General features: G+C 48.7%; 2 protein-coding genes across 7 annotated transcripts in view; one reads left to right on the forward strand and one right to left on the reverse strand.

The window, feature by feature from the left end:
• Positions 1-2,234: 2,234 nt before the first annotated feature.
• Irf7 (interferon regulatory factor 7) lies at positions 2,235-5,512 on the forward strand. Of its 4 annotated transcripts, none has more exons than XM_057778827.1 (10): positions 2,235-2,289; positions 2,642-3,057; positions 3,142-3,304; positions 3,390-3,597; positions 3,907-3,962; positions 4,033-4,201; positions 4,370-4,468; positions 4,663-5,052; positions 5,132-5,250; positions 5,325-5,512. In XM_057778827.1, the coding sequence occupies exons 2-10, from the start codon at positions 3,044-3,046 to the stop codon at positions 5,478-5,480; spliced, it is 1,374 nt and encodes a 457-aa protein (XP_057634810.1). In that variant the 5' UTR covers positions 2,235-2,289; positions 2,642-3,043; the 3' UTR covers positions 5,481-5,512. The 4 variants fall into 4 exon arrangements, with proteins under 4 accessions (XP_057634810.1, XP_057634812.1, XP_057634811.1 ...); XM_057778829.1 differs by having other exon boundaries at positions 4,129-4,201; XM_057778828.1 differs by having other exon boundaries at positions 3,910-3,962.
• A 589-nt stretch (positions 5,513-6,101) lies between these two features.
• Positions 6,102-27,067, reverse strand: part of Phrf1 (PHD and ring finger domains 1) — a 33,612-nt gene continuing 12,646 nt past the window's right edge. For 2 of the 3 annotated variants that reach the window (XM_057778285.1, XM_057778284.1), the window contains exons 6-18: positions 26,315-26,442; positions 22,843-22,940; positions 22,201-22,376; positions 20,914-21,043; positions 13,523-13,650; positions 12,431-12,612; positions 12,208-12,339; positions 11,461-11,615; positions 8,317-10,956; positions 7,918-8,072; positions 7,487-7,819; positions 7,152-7,280; positions 6,102-6,431 (exon numbers count right to left, since the gene is read on the reverse strand). In XM_057778285.1, the coding sequence (XP_057634268.1) occupies positions 6,288-6,431; positions 7,152-7,280; positions 7,487-7,819; positions 7,918-8,072; positions 8,317-10,956; positions 11,461-11,615; positions 12,208-12,339; positions 12,431-12,612; positions 13,523-13,650; positions 20,914-21,043; positions 22,201-22,376; positions 22,843-22,940; positions 26,315-26,442 (4,530 nt within the window). In that variant the 3' untranslated portion in view covers positions 6,102-6,287. The remainder of the gene's footprint in view (positions 6,432-7,151; positions 7,281-7,486; positions 7,820-7,917; positions 8,073-8,316; positions 10,957-11,460; positions 11,616-12,207; positions 12,340-12,430; positions 12,613-13,522; positions 13,651-20,913; positions 21,044-22,200; positions 22,377-22,842; positions 22,941-26,314; positions 26,443-27,067) is intronic. The other variant, XM_057778286.1, reaches the window with a different exon arrangement.

Below are 27,067 nucleotides of genomic sequence, written 5' to 3' on the forward strand. Positions count from 1 at the left end.
TTCCCTTTTCCTCCGCAAATTAAAGCAGCACTTTCGAATTCCGGAGTCATAAGGAGGGTGTGCGGGAGCGAGTGCCAGGGAAGGTCGTTCAACAAAGCCCAAGCGTTCATGTCTCCTCTTCTGGAGCCGGGTTATCCCTCCTAACCGTCCCCACCCCAGCTCCGTTCTAAGTGCGGGAGGAGGGAGGGAGCGCTGGGGTAAAACACCTGCTGTGAGCACCCAGCTGCTGGCTTCCGGATGTTCCCTCCCCCGCCCCCAAGCTCCTCTCTCACGGTAGCCAGCGGGGAAGAGGGAAGTCCTCCCTGGAGACTTCAGCGCTTAGCCCGATGTGGACAGCTTCGTTTGAGCGAGTGAAAGAACCAGAACCGGGCTCGCGCCATATTGTACATTCATTTGGCAGAGGGTGGCCTCTGGGACCTTGCTGAGGGTCACAGCCCGGTTCAAAAGTCTGGCTGCGAATGGTGGCATCCATGTTTAATCCCAGCAGAGACAGGCGGATCTCTGTGAATCTGAGGCCAGCACCGTCTACAGAGAAAGTTCTAGGACAGCCAAGGCTATGTAGAGAAACCCCTTTTCAAAACAAAACAACAAACCCAAACAAATAAAAAGACTGCTCTGGCAATGAACACCGCACTCTGTCCCGTACAGAAACCCTGAGATACAGGGGCCTACAGATCCTGTCAGTAGGTGGAGGCTCTGGAGGTTACACACAGCTCTCTGGTCTGCCTGGGGGAGGGTACATTACAATCTGGGCTTCTTCCTGCAAAGCAGCCATGAAAAGTCATCCCGAATTCCTTTTCAAACATTTTTAATTTATTTCTTCCAGTAGTTGAATGCTTTTTAGAAAACATACAGCTTTACCCGTTATACAATATATATTTTTTTTTGGTTTTATTTCAACTGGTGCCTTCCTTCCTTTCTAATTTATTTTATTTTACGTGCATTGGTGTTTTGCCTACATGTATGTCTGTGTGAAGGTGTCAGATCTTGGAGTTACAGTTGTTACCTGCCATGTGGGTGCTGGGATTTGAACATGGAAGGGAGCTATTCCCTGGGCCTTGGAGGGGGTGATAGAGATGGCTCATTCTGGATACACACCCTACCGTCCCTCATTTTCTGTTCTCAAGCCACTTACAGGATTCTGCTCATTGCAGCTGGAAGCTTTTCTTCCTTTCTTTCTTTCTTTCTTTCTTTCTTTCTTTTTCCTTTCTTTCTTTTTTCTTTCTTTCTTCTTTCTTTTTTTAAAAAAGATTTATTTATCTATCATGTATACAATGTTCTGCCTGAATATATGTATGCCTGCAGACCAGAACAGGGCACCAGATCTCATGAGCCACCATGTGGTTGCTGGGAATTGAACCCAGGACCTCTGGAAGAGCAGGCAGTGCTCTCAACCGCGGAGCCATCTCTCCAGCCCCAGCTGGAAGCTTCTCTAATGAAGGCTAGATACAACACAGTGGTTAAATTTTACATTTGAGACAGGGTCTTACTCTTGAAGCTTCAACCTCTCCTGAGATGGTATTACAGGTAGTGGCTTTGGGATATTCTTGTGTGTGTGTGTGTGTGTGTGTGTGTGTGTGTTTGGTTTTTCGAGACAGGGTTTCTCTGTGGCGCTGGTCTCGAACTCACAGAGATCCGCCTGCCTCTGCCTCCCGAGTGCTGGGATTAAAGGCGCGCGCCACCACCGCCCGGCTGTGTGTGTGTGTGTTTTGATACAGGGTTTCACTATGTAGCCTTGGCTGTACTGAAACTCCTGTGCAGATCAGGCTGGCCTCAAACTCAGAGACTAGCCTGCTTCTGCTTCCTGAGTACTGGGATTAAAGGTATGTGCCACCACTGCCTGCTGGAGTATTCTTATCTGTACCATTCTCAACGTGTAGCCTCTCTTTAGAGTACACTTCCTGATACTTTCCTGCCAGTTAAACAGAGCAAAACAAAACAAAAAGCTGCTGATTTTGTTTGGGATCATTGTAGGTACCCCCGCCTTCTCCCGCCATATTTTCCTGAGGAGGTGTGGAGGGAAACCCTTTTCCCACACTCCCACTTGGGGAGCTGTTCCTCTGAGACTTTCCGGTGCTGTCCAAAACAGGGTCAGCCTCTCACTGAATCTACAAAGGGCCTGTGAGAGTGGAGTGGAGTGCCACAGCACGGGACACCCAATGGCATCGGGAGCCCTTAGGCCACACCCTGCTGCGCTCCGCCCTGACCCGCCCCTGACCCGGGTCCTATAAATGCACTGGCGGCCTCCTTCTCACTAAGATAAAACCGTCCCGGCGGCTCCGGTACCAGGTATGTAGAAGGAGCCCTTATCCTACGCGGGGAGGGAGCGAGCTAGTGCCACGGGAGGAAATTCTTGTCTCCTCCGCGGAGTAGCGAGCGGTCGGGGAATGGCAGTACAGAGAGGCTGGGGACACATGAGGGCAGAGGGCCGGCAGGATCTGCGATCGAAAGATCTGTAGGTGGGGTTGGCGTCTGTGTGAGGGTAGGATGGAAGTCGAGGACTGCACCCGTAGCCACTGAGACAAGAGGGAAGCCCGCAGCTGCCCACACGCTGTTTCGGCTATTTAGGTTTCATTTTCCCGGGATGCAGTTTCGCTTTACTGGCCTGGGCCCGCCCCCTTTTACCGCTGTGTCTTTGCAGGGTCCGGCCTGCGACAGCCCTTCCAGGCTTGGACGCTGGATCAACACCTGTGACTTCACGTGTGCGCTCCCGCTACATCTGTAGTCATATCCATAGCCACCTTGGCCGAGGAATCCACACTCAGTTTCGGAACCTAGGTGGCTACAAGTTCTCAAACCGCATTTGTGACCCTTAACACCCTACACCTGGGTCACACTTGGCGATACTTAAATTCCCACTTGTGACCAACACATATAAGTACATTTGTGACACTTGGCCACACTATCCGTGGCTACAATCTCAAACCTTAGTGACACCCAAGGGACTCTTATCTCATTTGTAATACCTGACTGCAGCAGTGATTGCAGCCCATCCCAGAGTAGGACCTACTCTGATTCTCCCAGACTTGCCTTTGTAGGAGCAATGGCCACAGAGAGGTGAGAACATGGCCACGCTGGTTGTGTTGGGTCCTGTTTGCCTTGCTCTTGGCCCTGATCCTAGCGTTGCTGCCCTGCTTGCAGGGGGTCCCAGCGCATACTGTTTGGAGAGTGGCTACTGGGTGAGGTCAGTAGCGGCCAGTATGAGGGCCTTCGGTGGCTGGATGAGGCTCACACAGTCTTCCGTGTGCCCTGGAAGCATTTCGGGCGCAAAGATCTGGATGAAGCTGACGCCCGGATCTTCAAGGTGGTGCTAGTCCTGCCCTCCGTATAATCTCTCAGAATTCGCAGGGAGTCTCTCCTCAACCCACGTTCTCTGTCCTCTCCTTCAGGCCTGGGCTGTGGCCAGAGGGAGGTGGCCACCTAGTGGAGGTAACCTACCACGTCCAGAGGCTGAGGCTGCTGAGCGAGCAGGCTGGAAAACCAACTTCCGCTGTGCACTTAACAGCACAGGTCGCTTTATCATGCGTAAAGACAATTCAGGGGACCCTGCTGATCCACACAAAGTGTATGAACTTAGCCTGGAGCTTGGCTCTACTGGTGAGGAATGCCATAAATAGGGACGGACTATGGAGGAAGGGACTTGGACTACTTTGTCTTGGTGGCTTCATGATTGGATTTGTAGTTTTTAAAGCTGGTTGGAAAAAGGCTGATTTTTCTCAACCAGTTGTTCTCCTTCCAAGGTGTGGGTGGATGGGTGGGTGGGCACATTTCCTCCTAAGTCAGAGCCTTGGGCTGAGTGAGGTGTCTGGTGGTCTGAGGACAAAGGGTATGGGGAAGAGAACTTTTTTAAACTACTCAAGCATCCTAACTAGTCAATCTTAGATCCAAATTCCCCCCTCTCTTCAGAAGGCCCGGCCATGGAAAATGGGGAAGTGGTCCTCCGCAATGCCTTACCTGCACAGGTACAGTCTGGTCCGCTCCTTCTAGGTATGGGGGATGGGCAGCTGCCTACCACTAAGCGTTCTCTTGTAGGCTATGTCCCTAGGACCCTTCCTGGCAAGAGGAAATGCTGAGCTTCAGACTCCAAGCCCTCTGTTCTCTGCTGATGCTGGGGACCTCTTGCTTCAGGTTCTACAGCACAGCCTCCTGGAGGACCACCCACTAGAACCTGAGCCTGACCCAGGCTCATCACAGGATCCTGGTGAGAGGCAGGAAGAACTGTTACTGAGCTGGGGCTGGACTAGAGAACTCCATCTGCCTGAGGCTGTATGAGGGAGAGGAGGAAAGCTAAGGTTGCTCGAAAGACAGGGGTGGGAAGCTAGGGCACCATGAGGGGCAAGATGGACAGGCAGCTTCACCTTGTCCTCAGGCCAGGAGCCAGAACATGCTTCTGAGGAGCTTCATGCAGCGTGGCCGGTAGAAGCCGCCGTCCCCAGCCCCAGGCTTCAACACCCAACTCTGATGACTGGTGAGGACCTGGGGACCTGTTGGTGTGGGCTAGAGCTGTGGTGCTTGCACAGGTCTCCCCAGTACACACCTCTTCTCCCAGGCAGAACACTGCACCACTCAGCCCTCACATCTGTACCTCAATGGGAGGGGAAAGGGTCCTGGGGTGTAGAGCAATGTGCCCCACCCACCACTCATAGCTTGGTCTGTACACAGAGCGCAATCTAGGGTCCCTGGATGTGACCATCATGTACAAGGGCCGCACAGTGCTCCAGGCAATGGTGGGACACCCCAGCTGCGTGTTCCTGTATAGCCCCATGAGCTCAGCGATAAGAAACTCAGAGCCCCAGCCGGTGATTTTTCCCAGCCCTGCTGAGCTCCCGGATCAGAAGCAGTTGCTTTACACAGAGACACTTCTGCAGCATGTGTCGCCAGGCCTTCAGCTGGAGCTGCGGGGGCCGTCACTGTATGCCCTGCGCATGGGCAAGTGCAAGGTGTACTGGGAGGTGGGCAGCCCCATGGGCTCCACCAACCCCTCCACCCCAGCCCAGCTGTTGGAACGCAACTGCCACACCGCAATCTTCAACTTCAGCACTTTCTTCCGAGGTCAGTGAGGTCTGGGGTGCTGTCCTTGAGGGTCTCTGGAGCCTTTCTTAACGTGCTCACCAGAGCTACCTCCTAGCAGAGTTGGAAGAGTTCCGGGCCCGGAGGCGGCAAGGATCACCACACTACACCATCTACCTGGGTTTTGGGCAAGACTTGTCAGCAGGGAGGCCCAAGGAGAAGAGCCTGATTCTGGTGAAGGTAGAGCCTGGGTTGGCAAGTACAGGTGGATGTGGGCTGCTGGGTGGGAGCCCTAACAGATGTCCCTCCCACAGCTGGAGCCATGGCTATGCAAAGCACACCTGGAAGGTGTACAGCGTGAGGGTGTGTCCTCCCTGGACAGCAGCAGTCTTGGCCTGTGCCTGTCTAGCACCAACAGCCTCTATGATGATATTGAACACTTCCTCATGGACCTGGAACAGTGTGACTAGCCCAGAACTGCAAATCCCAATAAAGAAAGTCTAAAACCAGTGCCGCCCCGAGTCAGACTGACTCCCTGGCTGTATGCTATCTTTACTGGACCTGGTGGGGTTCCACAAAGGAAAGGTGACACCTCACATCCCTGCACCCTAAGCCTCCTTTGCAGCACTCATCTTTATAATGAACCCCTTACTGGATCCAAACGTTCTAAGACACGCATGGGGAGCATGCTAACACTGCCAAGTGTACTGGGAATGGTGGGAACATGTCTGTCTGAGTCCCTAAACCCACAGCCCCATGTCCTGTCTCCTGGCAGAAGCAAAAGCAACTAGAGTAAGAAAACTGCTATAGGAGAGAGGTTCACGAGTGTTCGCAGGTGGTTCCCCACTGGCCAGCAGGGTTTCTTTCTTTTTTTTTTTTTTGGTTTTCGAGACAGGGTTTCTCTGTAGCTACGGAGCCTGTCCTGGAACTAGCTCTTGTAGACCAGGCTGGCCTCGAACTCACAAAGATCCGCCTGTCTCTGCCTCCCAAGTGCTGGGATTAAAGGCGTGAGCCACCACCACCCGGCCCAGCAGGGTTTCTGAAACCAAAAGCTTCACCTTCCAAGCACTGAGTACACAGCAAAGTTTCTAAAGATAAGCCATTTTTGATAAATTAGAACACAATGGAAACAGTGTATCTATAATATACATATAAAAAAAGTCCAGTTTTCAATTGTAAGCAAGACAGGTGCAGACAGGTGTCATGGGAAGCTCAGAGGCAGGAGTGCTGGTAGCCATTTCTTTCCTACTGGGGTCACCTCCCCACAGTGGCCAGTCTCAGGTCTCAGCACCCTGAGTGGGTGGCTCTTCCCCAGCCTCAGTCTTCTTGTGCCTGCGCATATGCCTGTATTTGTCCACATAGGCCTTCACCAGGTTGGCCACCTTCACAGGGTTGATTTCGCCACTCCTGCTGTGGCAGATCTGAAGAAAGAACACAATCACCCAAATGCTCTCAGCCTATCAGAGACCAACCCAGCCAAGGGTCCTTGCCCTGGCCCTCTCCACCAGGGCCGTTGGTCTTGTTAAGGGCACACACATCCCCCACCCCCATGCACACACACACCAGAACTAAACAGAGCTGATGACGTTTCTCTACATGTGTCAAAGGTCAGTAGGAAACTGAGACTTGTTCCTACAGAAAGATCTGCCCATCACTCAGGGACTTAGTTCCTCCAAAGAAACTGGTTGGATTGGGGAATTTTATTTTTTTATTTTTATTTTATTTTTTATTTATTTATTTTTTTTGGTTTTTCGAGATAGGGTTTCTCTGTGGCTTTGGAGCCTGTCCTGGAACTAGCTCAGTAGACCAGGCTGATCTCGAACTCACAGAGATCCGCCTGCCTCTGCCTCCCGAGTGCTGGGATTAAAGGCGTGCGCCACCATCGCCCGGCTGGATTGGGGAATTTTAAATTCATCATCTGTTATTTTAGCTTTGGCAAACACTACGTGAGGAAGCACTTACTAGGAAACAGGGCTGATCTAAGGCTTCAGCCACTTGGCCCAGCAGGCTGACTCCACATTTACAGACCCAGGAGTCCATGCAAACAACCAACGGCAACTTTCTGTCACAGGCAGATCTAGCTATCCCGTGTCAACTTCAAGGCTGCCCAAGAGGCAGGTGTCTGTCTACTTGCAGCCTACCTTCTGCACAGCTTTGCGCAGGATATCCTTGTATTCCTCCTTGGTCACTTCTCTCTTCTGGTAGAAGGGCTTAATAGCCAGCTTCACCTCCTCCACAGCCCGCTCCTGCATGTGCAGCTTCTTCATGTACTAGGAGTGAGGACATGTGTGACCCTGCGGCAAGATGGCCAAAACTGGCCTCTGGGCCCCTTGGTGGGAAGTCCCTTTCCCCAAGAACACTAAAGGTAATGGGTTCGCTGCTCTCCTACCACCCTGACCAAGCCCCCAAGGCCTGGATATTATAGCTAAAATCAGGCCCGATAGAAACAGGCTGCAGAAGGACAGGCAGCACTCACCTCCTCCTTTTTGGTCTTCTCAGCAGCTGACTTGGGAGTAGCAGTCTTTTCTTCTAAGTTGTTGTTGGTGGTCGGAATAACTAGCTGTGAGGTTGTGGCTGGCACAGTGGGCACTGGGGCCAGGCTCTGTGCTGCACCGCACCCTGCTAGGGGGAGGGTCCCCTGCAGGATCATCTGGACTGAGGGCTGGCTGACCAGTGCATAGGGCAGGATGCCTGAGGGCTGAGCCAGGGGTGGTGGCATGTTGGAGCTGTAAACCTGGGCAAGAATACCCCCTGCTGAGTGTAGAGTCCCAGCAGCTGGCAGCCCTTCTGCCCTGGAAGCACCAGGGGGCTGTATAGAAAGGAAGCAGTGCCATGAGTTCTTAGCTCTAACCAGGGCAGCCCAAAATACCCAGCACAAGGACCATGCTCCTCTAGCCCAGCACCCACCTGAGAGGGATCTGCATCAGGTAACCCAGTCTCCTGGAGCACGTGGATGGGAGGGGGCAGGTCGGAGAATGGTGCCTGTTGAACGCCTAGGAGGTCCCTGTCCTCTGCATCCCAGTCTCCTTCCTGGGGCCTCTGTGGCCTCTCAAGTGGCATCCCTGAGGACCCAAGAGACAAAGAAAGTGGGTGCCTTGTGGTCAACTCTGGCCAAAACACTTTCAGAGAATCAGCAATGGGAACCAAGGCCAAACTGCAGATCTATCTCTAAGAGGCTGGACACACTTGGGGGCCCCAAAGAGTCAGAAGAGACTCTTGGGGTGGCTGTCTCCCTGCCTGCTCCACACCCCTGACCCACAAGGACAACGACCACTAGGAGCTCAGCCACTGGCAGGGCCAACTCACTTGGAACTCTGTCCAGGGCTGGGGTGCTGTCCTCTGCTTCCTGCAGGTTCCAGGTGACTCTCTTCACCAGGTTTCTGGACCGCAGCAGGGGCACCTGGGCCACAGGATCCTTGGGCCTGACTGCTTCACATCCTCTCCCACTTAGCAAAGGACTGTCCTTTCCCATGGGCACCACACCTGAGGTGCTAAGAGTCGTAGTAATGGTCTCTACAGTGTCCTGTCTGAGCAGGCACTGGTCTGAAGGGATCGATGCCTGGGGTGCAGGCTTTGAGATATCTTCACTGTGAACCAGTAACACTTCCCGCTGGCTGGTAGGTAAAGTGTCCTGTGGAAGGCTGACTGGGGGCACTGTGGGATTTGCTGGGAAGTCTCGCTCAGGGGAGGAGTCTGTACTCTCAGGGGAAGGAGGTGAGCTCATATCATCAAGTTGAATGAAGATGGCTTCATTTGAAAAATCCTCAAAGACGTGGCCTGCCTCCACAGAATCACCATAGTCTAGGTCCTCAGGTACACACTCAACCGACTCTGCCAGGACAGGAGGGACTTCTGGAGGGTTCGGGTCAGCCACAACCACCTCTGGCAGGACACTTATTTCTGAGACTGGAGGCTTGGCAGGGTGGTTTCCATCTTGCCTTGGTTCCTCCTGTGGAGTGGGGACTGGGGAAACCTCCCTCACAGCCCCCTTCTTCTCTGGGGAATGGGGCCGCTTCTCATGGGAACGTGGCCTCTGTGGCCTATGCTCCAGGCTGGGTGACCGAGACCACCGCCTCCTTCTCTCCCGAGACCGAGTCACACTCTCCTTCTTATCCATCCGCTCTCGGCTCCGCTCCCGATGCTTGTGTTTCCGGTCCCTCTCCAGGCTGCTGTGGGGTGAACAATCCCTGCCTCGAGACCGAGACCCTGAATGACGCCTCTTCCGTCTCCGACTCTCATGGCGCTCACAGGAAGAACTGCCAGGACTCCCTGAGCGAGACCTGGACTTCCTCCAGCACCTGCCATGACCCCAGGGACCATGCCTCCGCTCCCTGTCCCTTTCCCTCCTCCTCCTCTTTGCTCTGTCCTGGCTGCTGGCACGGTCACTGGAAGACCTCCGGCTCTTAGCCTTGGCTCTGTGCCTCTTGGTGTGGTCCTCAGCCACTGGAGATGCTGAGCGTGAGGTCCTGTCCCTGGAACCAGAACGAGTGCTGGAACGTGTCCTCTGGTGCTCTCTGGAAACCTTTTTAGTTTTCTTCCTGCTGCGGGAGCTGGAGGTGGAGCGGGAACGGGATGGGGCCCTGAGCTCCACAATCCTGTGCGTGGTCATCTGTGGAACACCTGGTTCCACGACAGTCACACATGTCACTGTCCGTTCCTCAGAGCCAAAGAAGGGTGTACAAGACACTCCGTCCTCATCATCCCAAGGGGCTGGTGGGGATGGCCGCTGAGAATGGGCTGCGGAGCCCTGGATCTCTGTAAGCTCTGTTTCCCTGAGTCCTTCTTGCTCCATATCAGAGGTTCCCTCAGCAAGTTCCTTGCCCAGGAACTCCAGCATGCCAGACACAGGCTCACCAGTGGGCTGGGGCTCAGGTTCTGTGTCAGTCTCAAAGATGTTTTCTACCCTGTAGGAGGTAACACAGCGCACAGTCTGGGAGGCTGGGGCCTTTGGGCTGTTGATGGAGATAGTTCTGGTGATCTCAGAGGGCAAGAGGCCTTGGCCAAGGCTCTCAGGGCTGCTGCTAGGAGGGCTGGAGTCTGAGCCAGTGGGGTCAAAGGGGTCATAGATTTCACTCTTGAGTTGTTTTGGCTTCTTGATAGAGAAGAGGGGTGAAGGGTTCTCCTTCCTTTGGACCTTGCTATCTACTGGCCGGAATGTGTTACAGAAGCCAGGACTGGACATCTGGCTGCAATGTGCCGTGTTCCCAGGGATGTTGATCCTGAAGCTTTCAAAGGTAGACCCAATGCCCTTTCCTCTTGAGGGCCCTAGCGTGGCTATGCTGACATGGGAGCTGGGGGCGGAAGGACGAGAACCACCTGTGTGCGAGCCAGTCTCCTGGGGACCCCTGCTGCTGGGCTCATTCTCAGCCCGGCCTCGCCCTGGCTGCCCAGGGCCTTCCCTGCCAGTCAGGCGGCTAATGCAAGTGCTAGGGAGCTCCACAGTCTGCCCACTGGCGGGGGCCTGGTCCTGTGTGCTGTCACTGCGGTCTCTGTGGATCTTTGGTATCCTGGGTAGCTTTGAGAAATCAGGTCTCCTGGGATCTGTTTTCTGGGGATGCCCAAGAGCTATATTTCTGGATGGAAAGTTAGAATGGACAGTCATCTTAGAAGAGGCAGAACTAAGAGGCAATGCCTGTGTGTTGGAACCATTAAGCCTGGGACTGTTATTCTGTTTCAAGGTAGGCCTGCTCTCTTTCGAAAGGTTCCCAGCCTGACTTGAACGTGGGGTCACTGATGAGTCCAACTTTACAGGTGTCTCCACTGTGCGGCCAGGGATACAGTGTAGGGCTGCTCTGTCCCCACAGCTCAGCCCTGAGCTCTGTCGCCTGGCTCCCATGAGTCCAGTGGATGCGCTCCCTGAGGGTAGTGCCCCAGGCTGCAGGTTGTCTCTGGGCCTGGACTCTTCTCTGGATTGAGTCACAGAATTTCGCTGAAGAGAAACAGGAGCTAAAAAACAAAAGTCAGATAGCAACCCTTCCCACCTCCTGTGTGCAGTTCAATGCTTTGTCATGCCTGACCAGAAGCGACACTGAAACTGCTCTGTTTACAGAGTGACACTTCTTGCTACGCCACAACTGGAGTGTCATGGGCTCAGCTGTACCACTGCCCATCCTGTGGGATCATAAATGCCCTCACTGCCACGTAGTTTTTCTCTTTTCAGACACAACTATGGTTTAGATGTGTCCCATCTAGTGTGACACAGACAAGAAGCAGCAGATGGAGGCTCTGCCCACTCTTGACCATACTGCTTCATGGGTACTGTGAACTGTCCTGGAAATGTCACACTCACCTAACTGTACTCAGACATGGAAGGACCCTGACAGAAACTCACACTGGTTATGCTGTTAGCAGTGCCTCACCCAACTCAGGGCAAAGCCCGAGAGAGAGCCTGTCCAACTCATCCATTTCCAGGAAACCCATAAGGAAGGCCAGCAGTTCATGGGTGCTCACCTGCCCTCTTGGCACTGAGAGAGCCATCTCGGTGGATGACAACATCAGCACTGCTCATCATCAGAAGGCTCTGGTCAGACAAGATGCTCCCCAACAGGTCAGGAACAGGGGCCTCTTCCACGCTGGGCTCTGGGGCCACGGCCGGGAGCTGCCTCCTGCAAACACAGACCAGAGCGGTCTGCAAGCTTGGTCCCTCTGTATTCCTCTGGTTCGAACCCACACCCATCAGCCCCAACTTGAGGTGACCAGGAATATGGGGACGTCGTATGTCTGCCCATTCTACCACAAAGTAAGAGCTGGGAAGAGATTATTTCTACCTGTTGTAACTGTGGACCAGGACTCTGCCCTGCCTAAGGTCCCTTTTTCTCTCAGAGACTGAGGTCAGTGTGGCCAGGATCTGTGCTGCTTGCTTAGAGACAACTAGTTTTGATGCAGCACTCAGAGACAACCTTAAGCACATCACAGCAAGAGGAGTTGCTCAGCCACAAAGAAAGGATAAGCAGGGGGCTGGAGGGATGGCTCAGCAGTTAAGAGCACTGACTGCTCTTCCAGAGGACCCGCGTTCAATTCCCAGCACCCACATGGCAGCTCACAACTGTCTGAAAATCTAGTTCCAGGGGATCTGACACCTTCACACCAATGCACATAAAGATAAATAAATCATAAAATTAAAAAAACAAAAACAAAACAGAAAGGATAAGCAATTCAGTGTCCTTATCTATCCCAGATGCTCTTGCTGCCCCATACCTAGAAAGCCCCATGGCAACAGGTCTGGCCACAGGCTGGTGTGACTGCAGGGCCGAGCGGGACAGCACTCTCCTCTTGGCACTCAGAGGGGAAGGAGGATCTGCAGACGGTTCTTCATTACTGGAGGGGACACTAACAAAGCAGACCACGCCATAAGTTCACAAGCAGCCTAACCAAATCTGAGGGTGAGCTGGGGCACCAGGACAGTCACCACTGTAGTCACCTGTCAAAAGGGTCCAGCTCATATGGATCTCCAAACAGAGACAGAGAAGCTGCTCCAATATCTGCTCTCATCAGCCCCAGAGATGGATCCACTGGCTTGTACACTGATGGCATGCTGGTGCCATGGACAGGCCTGCGGAGGCCTAGAGTTCGTGCAATGCGAGAATGAGCTGTGATCTCATTCTAAACCAAAGTGACAGAAAAAATTTCAATGAATGACTGGCATTGTGCATGTTAGCAGCCATGTAAGGAACAGTTGTGGACTTTTAACATCACAATTGTAAATTATTCCTAAGACAATCAAGGGGCCACATGCCACTTCCTCTAGATTCTGAGTATGGGTGGGACAGAACACACTCAGCTAGGATCTCTCCCCAAGGACTGAATCTCTCCATACCTCCGCCATGGACCATGGCCCCAGATGTTCTCTTAGGGGGAAAAGGAATCACAGTAATTGCAGATGAACAAAGTGAGCTTAGAATGGAATCTAGCATTCTCTAAAAATCAGAAAGGAGAAACTGACATTGCCATGCCCTCAGGACACAAACTGAGTGCTAGTGACCAGCAGTATCTACCTAAATTGCTCATACTTAGTCACAGCGACAAGAATCTGTTCTGACTCTCCAGATGGATGTTCAAATTACTGGCTATACACATCTTCATATACAAGCATACACTATAGAACATTTATCAGGCTATGGGGAACAAGCATAAATTCACATAAAAACACAGGAAACACATGGATGGCCAAGGTGTGTGTTTGTTTGTGTGAGCTTCCTATGTCTTTAAGAACCAAATTTGTCTCATGGCCGCAGGGCTGAGTGACAACACAGGACCGGAGATGGATCCACTGGAGACTGGCTTCTCACACATAGGAGACTCTCCAGAACAAAGACTGTGACTATGTCAGGTTAACAACTGTATATACCTCCCCAGGCTATCTACACCTGCTCCTAGCACAGGACTGAAAGCCTTTTGATCTGAATAACCACTGACCACAAGAAAGTGATTTGGCCCTGAGCTCTGCTAGTCCTCCTCTATGTTTCAGGGGGAACATAGAGGCTAACTAAGCTGGACACTATTGAAGCCTCACCTTCAGCTTCCTCCCCTTTGTCTTCCTCACGCGGTGCTGCCTTTTCTTGGCTCTTGTACCTCCACTCTTACTTTTTACAGATGAGCGGGACCGGGTTTTCTTTCTTCCCAGCACTTTCTTCCGTCTCCCTAAAAAGACAACATTCAGTGTCTATGATTCAGGATCCACAGGGCCCTTCCTGACCAGGGTGACCAGGTCCTCTGAGTTCTGTTGGAACAGAGCTCAAGAAGCTAGGGAGAGGGTCTGGGCACCTCAGGACTGTGTGCTGGCTTGAGCTTTACACACAACACACAGTTTATTTTTTTATTTGTGTGTGCTTGCATGTGTGAACTTGAAGGACTAAAGTGGGCATCAGAACCCCTGGAACTAGAGTTGTAGGTAGCTGTGGGTTGCTCAATGTAGGTCCTGGGAACTGAACTCAGGTCCAGAGCTGAGCCAACTCTCAAGCCAATTTAACTTTATTTTTTGAAACAAACTCCAGTCTTATGTAACCCAGGCTGGCACAGAACTCAGTATGTAGTTACAGATGACCTTAAACTATTTTTTTTTGTTTGTTTGTTTTTTGAGACAGGGTTTCTCTGTGGCTTTGGAGCCTGTCCTGGAACTAGCTCTGTAGACCAGGCTGGTCTCGAACTCACAGAGATCCACCTGCCTCTGCCTCCCGAGTGCTGGGATTAAAGGCGTGCGCCACCATCGCCCGGCCCTAAACTATTTTTTTGAATAATTTATTGAACTTTATTTTATGTGAAGGTGTCAGAACCCCTGGAATTGGGAGTTACAGACAGTTGTGAGCTGTCATGTGAGTGTTGGGATTTGAACCCCGAGTCCTCTGAAGAGCAGGCAATGCTCTTAACTGCTGAGCCACCTCTCCAGCCTGACCCTGAACTCTTAATCTTCCTACTGCTGTTCCACATGTACTATATGCCTGGCTTGCTACTTTTTAACTTAAATGTATTTATTTTCTTTTTTAAAAGACTTCTTTCTTGCAGGATTTTTAATTAATTTATTGTTCTAAGTGCACTGTTGTTTTATTTGTATGTATGTCTGTGTGAGGGTGCTAGGGTCCCTGGAAGTGGGGTTATGGATAGTTGTGAGCTCTGGGAACTGAATTCAAGTTCTCTGGAGGAAGAGTCAGTGATCTTGACTGCAAAGCTATCTTTCCAGCTCCTATTTACTTTTGTCTTATTGCTCGTCTCAGTCTGCAGCTGGTTTAGAACTCATGGCAATTCTTCTATCTAGCTTCTCAAGGATTACAGATGTGGCACATGCATTGCTTAAAAATCTTTTTAAGATTTTTATTTTATGTGTGTATCTACTTGGTCTACATGTGCACACACGGGTACAACACCCGGGCATTCACAAGAGGGTGTTGAACCACTGGAACTGGAGTAACAGGCAGCGAGCAGCCCTATGGGTTCTGGGACCCAATCCCAGGTTTCCTGTAAGAGCAAAAAGTGCGTGCCCCCCCCCTTTTTTTTTAAATATTTACTTATTATGTATACAATATTCTGTCTGTGTGTATGTCTGCAGGCCAGAAGAGGGCACCAGACCTCATTACAGATGGTTGTGAGCCACCATGTGGTTGCTGGGAATTGAACTCAGGACTTCTGGAAGAGCAGGCAATGCTCTTAACCACTGAGCCATCTCTCCTGCCCCAACAAGTGCCCTTTCTTAACCTACTCATCCATCTCCCAGCACCCATTTTAGTTAGGGTTTTTATTGCTGTGAAGAGACATTATAACCACAGCAACTTTTTTTTTTTTTTTTTTTTTAATTTTCTAGACAGGGTTTCTCCATAGCCTTTTTGGTTCCTGTCCTGGAACTAGCTCTTCTAGACCAAGCTGGCCTCAAACTCAGAGATCCGCCTGACTCTGCCTCCCGAGTGCTGGGATTAAAGCCCCCCCCAACCCCCCCAACCCCCCCCCGCACCACAGCAACTTTTACAAAGGAAAATATTTGAGGTGGCAGTTTACAGTTTCAGAGGCTTTGTCCATTATTGTCATGGCAGGGAGCATGGCAGTATGTAGGCAGACATCATATTGGCTACAGCTTGATCAGAAGGCAACAGGAAGTGGACTGTTTTACTGGGAGTAGCTTGAGCATAGGAGACCTCAAAGCTCAACCCCCCACCCCCAGTGACACACTTCCTCCAACAAGGCCACACCTACTCCAGCAAGGCCACACCTCCTAATAATGTCACTCCCTTTGGGAGCCATTTTTCTTCAAACCACAACCCCACCCCTTTAATTGCATGTGTATGTGTTATAGAAATCAGAGGACAACTTGCAAGAATTGGCTTTTTCTTTCCACCACATGGGATCTGGAAATTGAAATCAAGCTTGTTAGCTAGCATCTCTTTCTGCTAAGATATCTCACCCATCATTTTTTGAGGTATGTTCTTACTGTGTAGTGGAAAATAACCTTGAACACTTGACCTTCCTGCCTTCACCTGCAGAATACTGGAATTAGACATGTACCAATTTGTGTGTACCCTGGGCTACAACTACTGGCTTTGCTTTGATTATCATCATTACCATTATCATTTTTGTTTGTGTTTGTTTTCTTTTTTTGAGACAGCATTTCTCTGAGTAACAGCCTTGGCTGTCCTGGAACTTGATCTGTAGACCAGGCTGGCCTTAAACCCAGAGATCTACCTGCCTCTGCCTCCCGAGTGCTGGGATTAAAGGTGTGTGCCCCTGGCTAGGCTTGTTTAACCAGAAAAATAAACCTGTGAAATTTTAAAGTGATGTGTTCCTGGAGGGGAAGGAGGAGGATCCAAATAGCAAGCAAGGCTGGGCTTTCACTACTGAGTAGATCAGACTTGAAGAACCATCAATATAAACTACATAAATCCTAAAAAAAAAAAAGGAACAAAAACAAAATACAAACAAAAAGCCCACATGATAACCAAGTGCTGAAGACAACAATGAGTATAACATGACCATTCAAGATCCAAACAGAGAGAGCTCCCCCTAGAGACTGGAAGACAAGTGCTCTGAACACTTCTGTAGACACACACTCTAAAAACAGAAGTCTATTGCAAAAGGATTTAAACCCAATCTCGAAGGTGCTGCTATGATTCTTCATTCTCTGACTCTGATAAGCTAGGAATGAACTCACCAGGATGTAGCAGGGTATGAAGGGAATACCAGGTATTAGAAGCCCCTTCATTTTTGAGGTGATAATTAAGGAAAGGCTGCTTGGTGCTGCTGCCCCTGCAGAACCAGGGCAGTTAGTTATCTTCTGCAGAAACCCACAGTAGCAGAAAATACAGCACCCTCTCTCCCCTAGTTGCTCTTTATGTGGCTCCCATAACCCATGGTCAACGGAAAATAAAACGGTAAATAAAAGTACCAAGTGGGAACTTCAAGAAGAAAGAAATCCATTAATTTTATTTTATTTTTTTTTTTTTTTAAATATTTATTTATTTATTATGCACACAATATTCTGTCTGTGTCTGCAGGCCAGAAGAGGGGACCAGACCTCATTACAGATAGATGGTTGTGAGCCACCATGTGGTTGCCGGGAATTGAACTCAGGACCTTTGGAAGAGCAGGCAATGCTCTTAACCACTGAGCCATCTCTCCAGCCCAGAAATCCATTAATTTTAAACTGTACTATTTGGAATAATGTGATGAAATCTCAGGCTATCCTAACCTACACTGTCCAGGTCAGGAATCAATCTTTTCCTGAAGTGTATATGTGGTATGGATGAATCCCTATTTCTCACTTTGTGGTTATTAAGTTATTTAGTTCATGTGACCCTTATGAAGTAGCCTAGACACTTGGGCCATACACTGTCTCTCTTCTTATAGGACTGAACTCACTATCTCCCAGCATCACAGTGGAAGGGACACCAGTACTACAGGAAGACACTTGGAAGGAGAATGGGCTCAACTAACTTATATTACAGGGCAGTGCCATGACTGTTAAATACATAACCTGACTACCATGAAACTATATACATCAGGCTGGTCTCAAATTCAAGAGATATGCTTGCTTCTGCCTCCCACGTATTGGGATTAAAGGCACAGAACCAGAATGCTCTTGCAACACAAAAATATAACACATTGACCTCCTACCCAGGCCTGACAGGTGGCTAAGCTCAAGCATAGTCTTCAGACAGGAGACAGTGAAGAGCAAAGAGAAGGGGGTAACAAACACAGCCCAACACGAATCTGACTTGGTCTTAATTCAAATAAGCACTTTCATTTTTAGTTAGAGACAGAATTTCATTTGTAGGCTAGGCTGGACTCAAAAATCACAATGTAGCTGAGGATGACCTTAAGCTTCTGCCTCTTAGCTCCCCCACCCCCAAGTGCTCTAAATAAACTATCCTAGCACTCAGGAAGCTAAGGCAGGAAGACTATGCTGTGAGTTTCAAGGCCAGCTTGAGCTATAAAGACAGAATTTGTTTTACAAAAAGAAAGGGAGGGGGATATGGAAACAAATTCACAGAAATAAAACTACAACCAAGGCTGAAGAGGTGGTTCATTGTTAAAAGCACTGGCTGTTCTTGCAGAGGACCCATGTTAAGTTCCCAGTACCCACATGGGGCTCACAACTGTAACTCCAGTTCCAAGAGACCTAACATCTTTTTCTGGCCTTTGTAGGCAATAGGCATGCATGTGGTGCACAGAGATAAAACACTCATACACACAGAAACTAAAAAACCTTAAGGAGGGGTGCCTGACTGTCCTTACCGGGACTGAAGAGGAAACAAACTCCTACCTTCAATCAAATGTTGGTCACAATCTACATAATTTGATGAAGCAAATGAGTTAGCAATCGGGGCCGAGAAGCAGGATGTGATATGACAAGTAGGAGACACAGATGTGCAACACAGAAGTGAAAGCCTGACCATCAACCTCAGCTGCAGGTGGGAGACCTTAAGAAGAGCCATGTCACTGACCTAGACAATGACCAGATGCTTGCTCAGAATACAGAGACGACTCCGGATTCTAAACTCGGCTCTTGATGAAAGGAGGGGCTTCTCGAAGAGGATTCTAAAGACAGACAGGCAAATAGGCAAGCACACACACACACACCCTCTGGTGAGCAAAACTGAAACCCAATTTGAATGCTGCTGAGAATGCATTCATAATATGCAGAGTAACTAGGTCTTTCAAATATACATAAGAGATACTATTTTGAGTTGGAAAGTTTGGTATTTTTTTTTCTAAAGTTAAACATAGGATCAAGCAGGTGATCTAATCTCTTCACTCTTCCATACTACCAGGAAAAAAATGAAAACATCTGTTCACAAAATTACCTGCATGCATGAAGTTTCCAGCAACTTTATTCTTGTTCAATGTATATATTGTTCTTTCAGAATTTTGTATGTCTATAATAATTTTGATAAAATTCACACCTTCTCCTCCTCCTCCCAGATCCAATCCATCTCCCAACCCCTCTCAACATCATAAGAAACTTTTTTTTTTTTTTTTTTTTAAATAAACCACCAAGTCCAACTGGAGTTGCATGAGTGTGGGGTTATCCACTAGAGCAGCTATCTCTCAGAGGCCACCTGTGCATCCTGATCTGACCTGACTGACCTGACTCTGTCTGACTCTCTTCTGCCAGAAGCCACCTGATAATTCCTAAGCTAAGGCTATGGGGTTGTGAATCACTTACTTTTCTGCAGTTTTATTGTTTTTTTATTTTACTTTATTTATTTATTTTTTGAGACAGTGTCTCACTATGTAATGATAGCTAGCCTGAAATTCACTATGTAGATCAGGCAGTCCTCAAATTCCTAGAGACCCACTTGCCTCTATCTCCTATGTGCTGGGACCAAAGGCATGCAGCATGATACCCAGATACAGATTTCTCCTTAGGTCACCTAAATTAGAAATAACCAAAATGAGACCAGCAACAAGTTAGAAGGAAACAAACTGAGCCAGGTGTGATGGGGCACACCTTTAATTCCAGCACTGGGGAGGCAGAGGCAGACAGATCTGTGTGAGTCTGAGGTCAGCCTGGTTTAAAATGCAAGCTCCAGGGCTGGAGAGATGGCTCAGAGGATAAGAGCACTGACTGCTCTTCCAGAGGTCCTGAGTTCAATTCCCAGCAACTACATGGTGGCTCACAACCATCTGTAATGAATGAGATGCAGGCAGAATATTGTATATATAATAAATCTTTAAAAAAAGAATATGCAAGGGGCTGGAGAGATGGCTCAGCGGTTAAGAGCAGTGACTGTTCTTCCGGAGGACCTGAGTTCAATTCCCAGCAACCACATGGTGGCTCACAACCATCTGTAATGAGATCTGGAGTCCTCTGGCCTACAGGCATCCATGGAGGCAGAATGTTGTATACATAATAAATAAATAAAATCTTAAAAAAAAAAAAAAAAAAAAAAAAAGAATATGCAAGCTCCAAGACAGGTAGGGTTGTTACACAGTGAAAGCCTGTCTTGAAAAACAAAACAAAAAAGTAAACAAACTGGCACATTAACAGACTCTCTGGTAATGAAAAGACACACATATTGCACATGTTCTAAAGGCTCTGCGCAAGCAAACAAAACAAGTCCAGAGACTTCGGCTGAATCCTGTGAGAACCCAGACTGATGGCCAATGATGAAAATGACACCACAAGCGCTGGGTGGAGTGGGAGGGCATGTTCTCTTCCAAGTATCCTGTACACTGGCAAGGACATCATTTGTCAAACCTGTAACTATGCACTTAGAGTGGGAGTGGGTGCATTCACTTTCCTGTGCACAGATGTCAAGAAAGTAAATTTAATTAAAATTTATTTATGTGTGTGTGTACCATACACTTAGCCTATCAAGAACAACTTGTATGTTCCAGTTCTCTTTCCATCAGGTAGATTCCAGGAACCTGCTTGTGTCGTTGGGCTTGGCAGCAAGCACCTTTACCCGCTGAGCCATTTTGCCAACCCAATAGAGTATATTTTTAGGAGGCTACAAGATTAATTATGGCCCACCTAGCGAGGCAGAAATCCCTAAGTACACACTGAGTTGCACCCACTAGGAGCATCAAACAATATTCAGAAACAGTGGGTCAGGTCAGTACGGTAAGATCAGGATGCAGAGGTGGTGTCGGGGTTCTAGGTCTCCTCTGTAATGTGTCACAATGTTTGCTTACAGTTTATATACTAGCTCCAGGTACATATAGGTTTAGGAAAATGCAAAAGCCATATCAGCACTAAATATAACTTCAATCAGGGATTAACATTAGCACATCTGTCCCCATCAGTCCAGATGTGCTTCTTCTTCCCTAGTGTTCTCTAGCTAAGTCTAAATGGTCTTGTCAGCGTGGAACCCACATATGTGACAGTTGAGAAAGTTACAGGACCAATCAGAAATGACCACACAACTGGACCCCAGAACAGAGCTGATGGTGGGAGGCAAGCCCATCATGCCAGCTTACCTGCCTTCCTTTTCCGTTTTGCAGGGACACGAGGTGTCAAGGGACGCTGGTATACAGCAGTGCTCAGACCAGTGGCGACAGCCTCGATAGTTTCATCCAGCAGAGAAGACATGAGGTACCTTGGCACATGCTGCATACAAGGGACAGTGCCACTCAGTGGATGACCACCCTTTCCATGGATGGGACACTGAGCCGGGCCATGTGAGTAGACAGTGTCAGTGCAGACTCCCTCTCAGTCCCTGAATGTGGCTCAAACTGACTAGAGAGGCAGAACAGATTGGCACTGAAACCACCTCCCTCCACTCCTACCAAGAATGGACAGCATGGTCACAATGACAGTAGTTCCTGGAAGAGTTTCTAGGAGGGAAAAAGTCAGGGCAAGAATGGACTAGGGCATTCAGCCGCTATCAAGGAGCAAATGGAGGTCCAAGCAGGAAGAAGAAAGGGGGCAGGTATGATCTAAGATGAGAGCCCCAAATGAGGCAGGTGTACGGTGATGAGCGCCTAGCAGGGAACAGGCAAAGCGCCAGCAGATAGAAAAAAAAGAGGTGAGTGAGAAATAGCAGCCCCCAACACTACCCTGCATCTAGAGCACAAGCAAAAGAGGAACGGCAAGCATGAGAGGAGACTTAAGTGCAAAAGTAGAGATTACAGAGTCAGGGCATGGGACAGGAGATAGTTCCCAGTCCTGCAACCCATTTAGAACTTGGACCATGATGTCACTATACTGACCATGGGAATATGACTTCATAGAGAACTTTATTTTTCTTGATTTTCCGAGACAGGGTTTTCCTGTGTAACAGTCCTAGCTGTCCTGGAACTAGCTCTTGTAGACCAAGCTGGCCTCGAACTCACAGGGAGTCACCTGCCTTTGCCTCCCGAGTGCTGGGATTAAAGGCGTGCGCCACTACCACCTGGCCCATAGAGAGAACTTCTAAGCTTCCTCAGTACCCAGAAATGAGGCCACAGACATCTAACATTGAGTGCCAGGAGCCAGACATGAGGAAGAGCCAGTGATTGGTCTTCACACTACAATGAATTTCCCCAAATCATCATCCCATCCATCAAAGCGTCTAATAAGGCAGCCCCACTGGTCCTGCTGGCACATAGGTGAAGTGCAGTGTCTTCAATACACTCACCTGCTTTCTTGGCAGACTGAGTGCATGCATGCTAGCTATACCTGGCGTATGAGAATGCTATGGGCTCTTTGCCAGCGGAACCTCTTCAGTCCAGCTCCCAAGTCCAGAGACCACCCTGCATTGCCCCAGCCTAGCGCCAGCCACCTACCTGGACCCTTCTGGCAGAGGAGATCCGGTTCCGGTTCACAGTTGCCCTCACTCTCTCACTCTGCCGTGTCCTAGCGATGGCCCGGGTCCTGCCTACTCGAGGCCGAAGCCTGCTGGTAGTAGGCACTACGTCAGCCAGTAGCAGGGAGACCTCCTCATCACTCACAGGAGCTGCATCTTGGAAGAGAGTCACAGGCTTCTGGGTCATGTGTAGGCTTTCCCTCACAGACCTTTAGAACTGAAAGCCCCCAGTTAACAATCTGTTAATTCCAGCATTTAGGAGGCAGAAGCAGGAGGATCTTTGAGAGTTCAAGGCCAGCTTGGTCTACAGAATAAAGTTCCAGGGCAGTCACAGCTATACAGAGAGACTCTGTCTTAAAACAAAACTAAACCAAATAACAACAAAACAAACAAACAATACTTTAAAATACAAAGAAAAAAACAAAACAAAACAAACCCCCACAAAACCAGTAAAAAATAAAATAAAAAGACAACCTGCCATGGCCTCCAAAGTTCCTACCTACGGGTCCACAGAAAGCCCTCTCCCTGATAGAGGTTCTCCTTATAACAAGTCCAGATTTTCTCCACAGTCCTTCTCTAAAACCGACAATAAGAGAGACCCAAATAAAGGACAGCACATTACCATGAGTAGGAGCAACACCAGGGGCCGCACACTCTGGGCAGAACCATTCATCCACAGGTACCTCCTGGAGAGGAGGGTCCAAACACTCCATGTGGTACCTATGGGAACAAGAGGTACAGTGCTGGGGCTGGAGAGGTGGCTCAGAGGTTAAGAACACTGGCTGCTCTTTCAGAGGTCCTGAGTTCAATTCCCAGCAACCACGTGGTGGCTCACAAACATCTATAATGTGATCTGGTGCCCTCTTCTGGCCTGCAGGCAGAACATTGTATACAAATAAACCTTTGGGGGGGGGGGGATCCTCAAGGACAAGGCATGGAGGGCTTCCAAGAGCTAAGCTACAGGTTTTTCAAGACGACACCAGAAGAAGCCCTCTTACCTCTACCTCATCCTATGCTTTTCTCTGTCCCTGTCCTTTGATTTTTTTCAGACAGGATCATACTAAGTAGCCCTGGCTGTTCTAAAACTCAGAGTGTTTGATGAAAGGTGTGAGCCACCACGCCTAGCTTCAGGTCTTTTTCTTAAATTGTTTCCATCAAATTTCTATAAATAAACTTTGGGGAGTGCTGTGCTGGCACCTTCTACCTTTCTTTCCTTTTAAAAAAATATTTTCTTTTTTTTAAGATTTATATTATGTACAAAATGCCTGGGAGTTATGGGTGGTTGTAAACTACACGGGTGGTTATAAACCTGGGAACCAAACAAACACAGGTCCTCTGCAAGAGGAATAAGCACTCTTAAGGCCTGAACCAACTCTTAGTCCTAACCTTTTACTTTTCTACACAGAAGAATACACAAGTAAGCACGGATACACAAGCCAATCAAAGCTGTTTTCTAAAATTCCAACCATGAATTCAATTTGACGTAACTACCCTGTCATGACCACAGGACTGAACCAGAGAAAACCCAACTCCACAAGGAATAGTCACGCATGTGGCACTCACTGGGTTATCACACATAAGAGAGGTGGCCTACTTCTCCAGAATACATCATATAAAAACACAAAGCCTAAAAAGTCATAAGGAAACCCAAGTAAGTTCTATCCTACGATCTTCCCCCACTTTCTCCTATCTCCCTGTGAACATGGACCTTTAAAGTGAGCCATAATTCTTTAAACTCAAAAACAATCTTTATTTTGCAAAGTATCAAAGCATATACACATGCTCATAAACCAAAGCATCTGTAGAAAGCCTTGTGATTCCATGTCAAAATGAATGAGAAATTTTAGACTTGTGAATTGAAACTCAACTATTAAGATACAGAGAACTCAGAGGCAGGCAGATCTCTGTGAGTTCAAGGCCAACCTGGTCTACAAGAGCTAGTTCCAGGACAGGCCCCAAAGCTACAGAGAAACCCTGTCTCGAAAAACAAAACAAACAAAAAACAAAACAAAAAGATACAGAGAACTGTAAAAGTCAATAGTATTTAGGTGCTTCGAAGTATGAGAATTACTAATGTGTGTTAATTTTAGATCTAACACTACTTTAATGCTTGTACTGTTGTATATGTTAAGTGAAATACATAAATCAATGAGATTTACAAGGATAACTCTTGTTAAAAAAAGAATCTTAATGAAGATAGAAAAATCCCCAGAAACTCCTGATCGAAGTTACTGTGACTAGAAACAAACAGATTTACAGAATGAACAGACTCAGGCACAGTACTTCACACCTACTGTTCCTGCAGCATAGAAGAAAACTGTTACACAACTTGGCCTGCAGTTTATGGCCAGTTTAAATCCCTATCTCAAAAAAAAAGTTAACAGAGCTAGGTGTGGGAGTGCACACACTTGTAATCTCAGCACTAGAGCTGGTGTGGGCCAGGCGGTTGTGGCACACGCCTTTAATCCCAGCACTCAGGAGGCAGAGGCAGGTGGATCTCTGTGAGGCCAGCCTGGTCTACAAGAGCTAGTTCCAGGACAGGCTCCAAAGCTATAGAGAAACCCGGTCTCAAAAAACGAGGGGGGAAAAAAAGTCAGCGTGGAAGGTTCTAGCTTAGTATAGTAGTTGGAACCTAATCTGGGCAACAGGACTCTCTCATAAATAAAACAAGCCAGTCAAGATGCTTTTAATTCCAGGACTCAAAGGCAGAGGCAGGCAAACCCGGTCTACATAGCCAATTCCAGGCCAGCCACAGCTATATAGTCAGACCTTGTCTCAAACTAAATAAATAAATACAAAAACTAAGAGGGAAGAGGCTGTGGATGCTTGCAGGACTCTCGAAGAGACATTCAGGAAGTTGTAGCAAAACATGCATTCAAACAATTCCAGAAGGAGGGACATCAAGTGCATGGAGCACCAGCACTGAAGGAGGGAGACCAAGTCCACAGCGTGTTAGCAATGTGGGGCAGGAAGGCCCAAGTACTGCTGTGAAGTATCCAGTGCACCATCCACATTTCCACAGGCATGGGAGGGAGCAGGAGTTCCCTGTGCCTTCATGCTTTGAGATGCTGTAACTCAGTTCCTGTGGTAAACACCACACACGAAGGCATAGCCAGTGGAGTCAGTACAAATGACAGCACAGAACTCCCATGAAAGCAGAGTGAAGGCAAGCTCAGAAAACAGCCCCCAGCTTCCAGCCTGGACGGTAGAAAGCCTCTTGCACAAACCTTGGCACTGCTATTTCCTGCCCTAGGGAACGTTCAGATTGACCAGCCTCATCATTGGGGAAGAGTATTCTTTCTATTAACTCTTGGTCACGATTTTATAGCAGAAAATCCTTTTTAACCAACAGACAAAGATCCAGCAAGATCTGAGGAGGCCAGTTCCATCTTAACTCAAAGAGATCAAATAGCGAGCAAAGAACACCAGCAGGGCCCCAGAAGGCAGGGTCATAAGCCCACACACAGTAGAGGAGGGTCCAAACACTCCATGTGGTACCTATGGGAACAAGAGGTACAGTGCTGGGGCTGGAGAGGTGGCTCAGTAGAAATTCTTAACTCTCCTACAGTGTTGTGAATGACAGAGCGACTTCAAGTATACAGAAAAGGAGGATGGAGAGAGAACTCAGCAGTTAAAACTATATATTGCTCTTGCAGGGTACAAGACTCCCACTTCAGGCAACTTACACCCATCTATAATTCCAGCTCCAGGGTGATCCAAAACCTGTGGCTTCCACAGATACTTGCACTCACATACACACATTCACATGCAGACCACACACATACTGAAAAGAATAATAATAGTAAAAAAAGATGCAAGATGAGGCAGTCCCCAAAGCAACCCTTTAGCCTGCCTGCCCTCTCTCCTAAGGCAAGCCCACTCTCCTGTCTTTCTTTTCTTTGGTTTTGATATCATGTATGGCCTTTGAGCAGCCTCAATATATACAAGAGTCATGAGAGGCATCAGGGTCACCACAGAAGAGCCAGTGACCTACTAGAACTCTATACCACAGTGGAATCCTCAGTACTTTCCACCCTGCTCTTCTGACCAATTTAACAGCCTGCAAAGCAGGTAGAAGGCACCATCGCCCTTACCCAGCATCACAGCCATCACAGAGCAGAAGTCGGTCCTCACGGTCACTCCTGCCACACACCTCACAAAAGGTGGGGTCTTCCTCATCAGCCTCTTCATCCTCACAGGCTCTAGTGTTCTCCACTGGAATCTGAAGACAGAACTGCTGGTCACTGAATGTTGTACCCTCAGAATCTGAGTGGTCAATTCAAAGGACAACATGTTCCTAATCTAGAGTAAAACCACTGGTCCAAGATCTACTTGGGCTCTAGGCTGGCTAGTTTTATGGCAACTTGACTTAAGATAGCATCATTTTAGAAAAGGAAATCTCAACTGAGAAAGTATCCCTACCAGATAGGCCTATGAGCAAAGACTGGATGGCATCTTCTTGCCAACCCACTGTAGTAGGTAGTGTGCCACCCCTGGGTTGGTGGTCCTGGGTTCTGTAAGAAAACAATCTGGCCAGGCAGTAGTGGCGCACGCCTTTAATCCCAGCACTCGGGAGGCAGAGGCAGGCGGATCTCTGTGAGTTCGAGGCCAGCCTGGTCTACAAGAGCTAGTTTCAGGACAGGCTCCAAAGCTACAGAGAAACCCTGTCTTGAAAAACCAAAAAAAAAAAAAAAAAAGAAAAAGAAAACAGTCTGGGCAAGCCATGAAAAACAAGTCAGTAGGCAGCACTCCTCCATGGCCTGTGCATCAGCTTCTGCTTCAGGTTCCCGCCTGTTTGAGTTCCTGTCCTGACCTCCTTCAATAATGAACAGTGATGTGGAAGTATA

This window comes from Chionomys nivalis, chromosome 8, assembly GCF_950005125.1.
Source record: "Chionomys nivalis chromosome 8, mChiNiv1.1, whole genome shotgun sequence".
NCBI lineage: Eukaryota > Metazoa > Chordata > Mammalia > Rodentia > Cricetidae > Chionomys > Chionomys nivalis.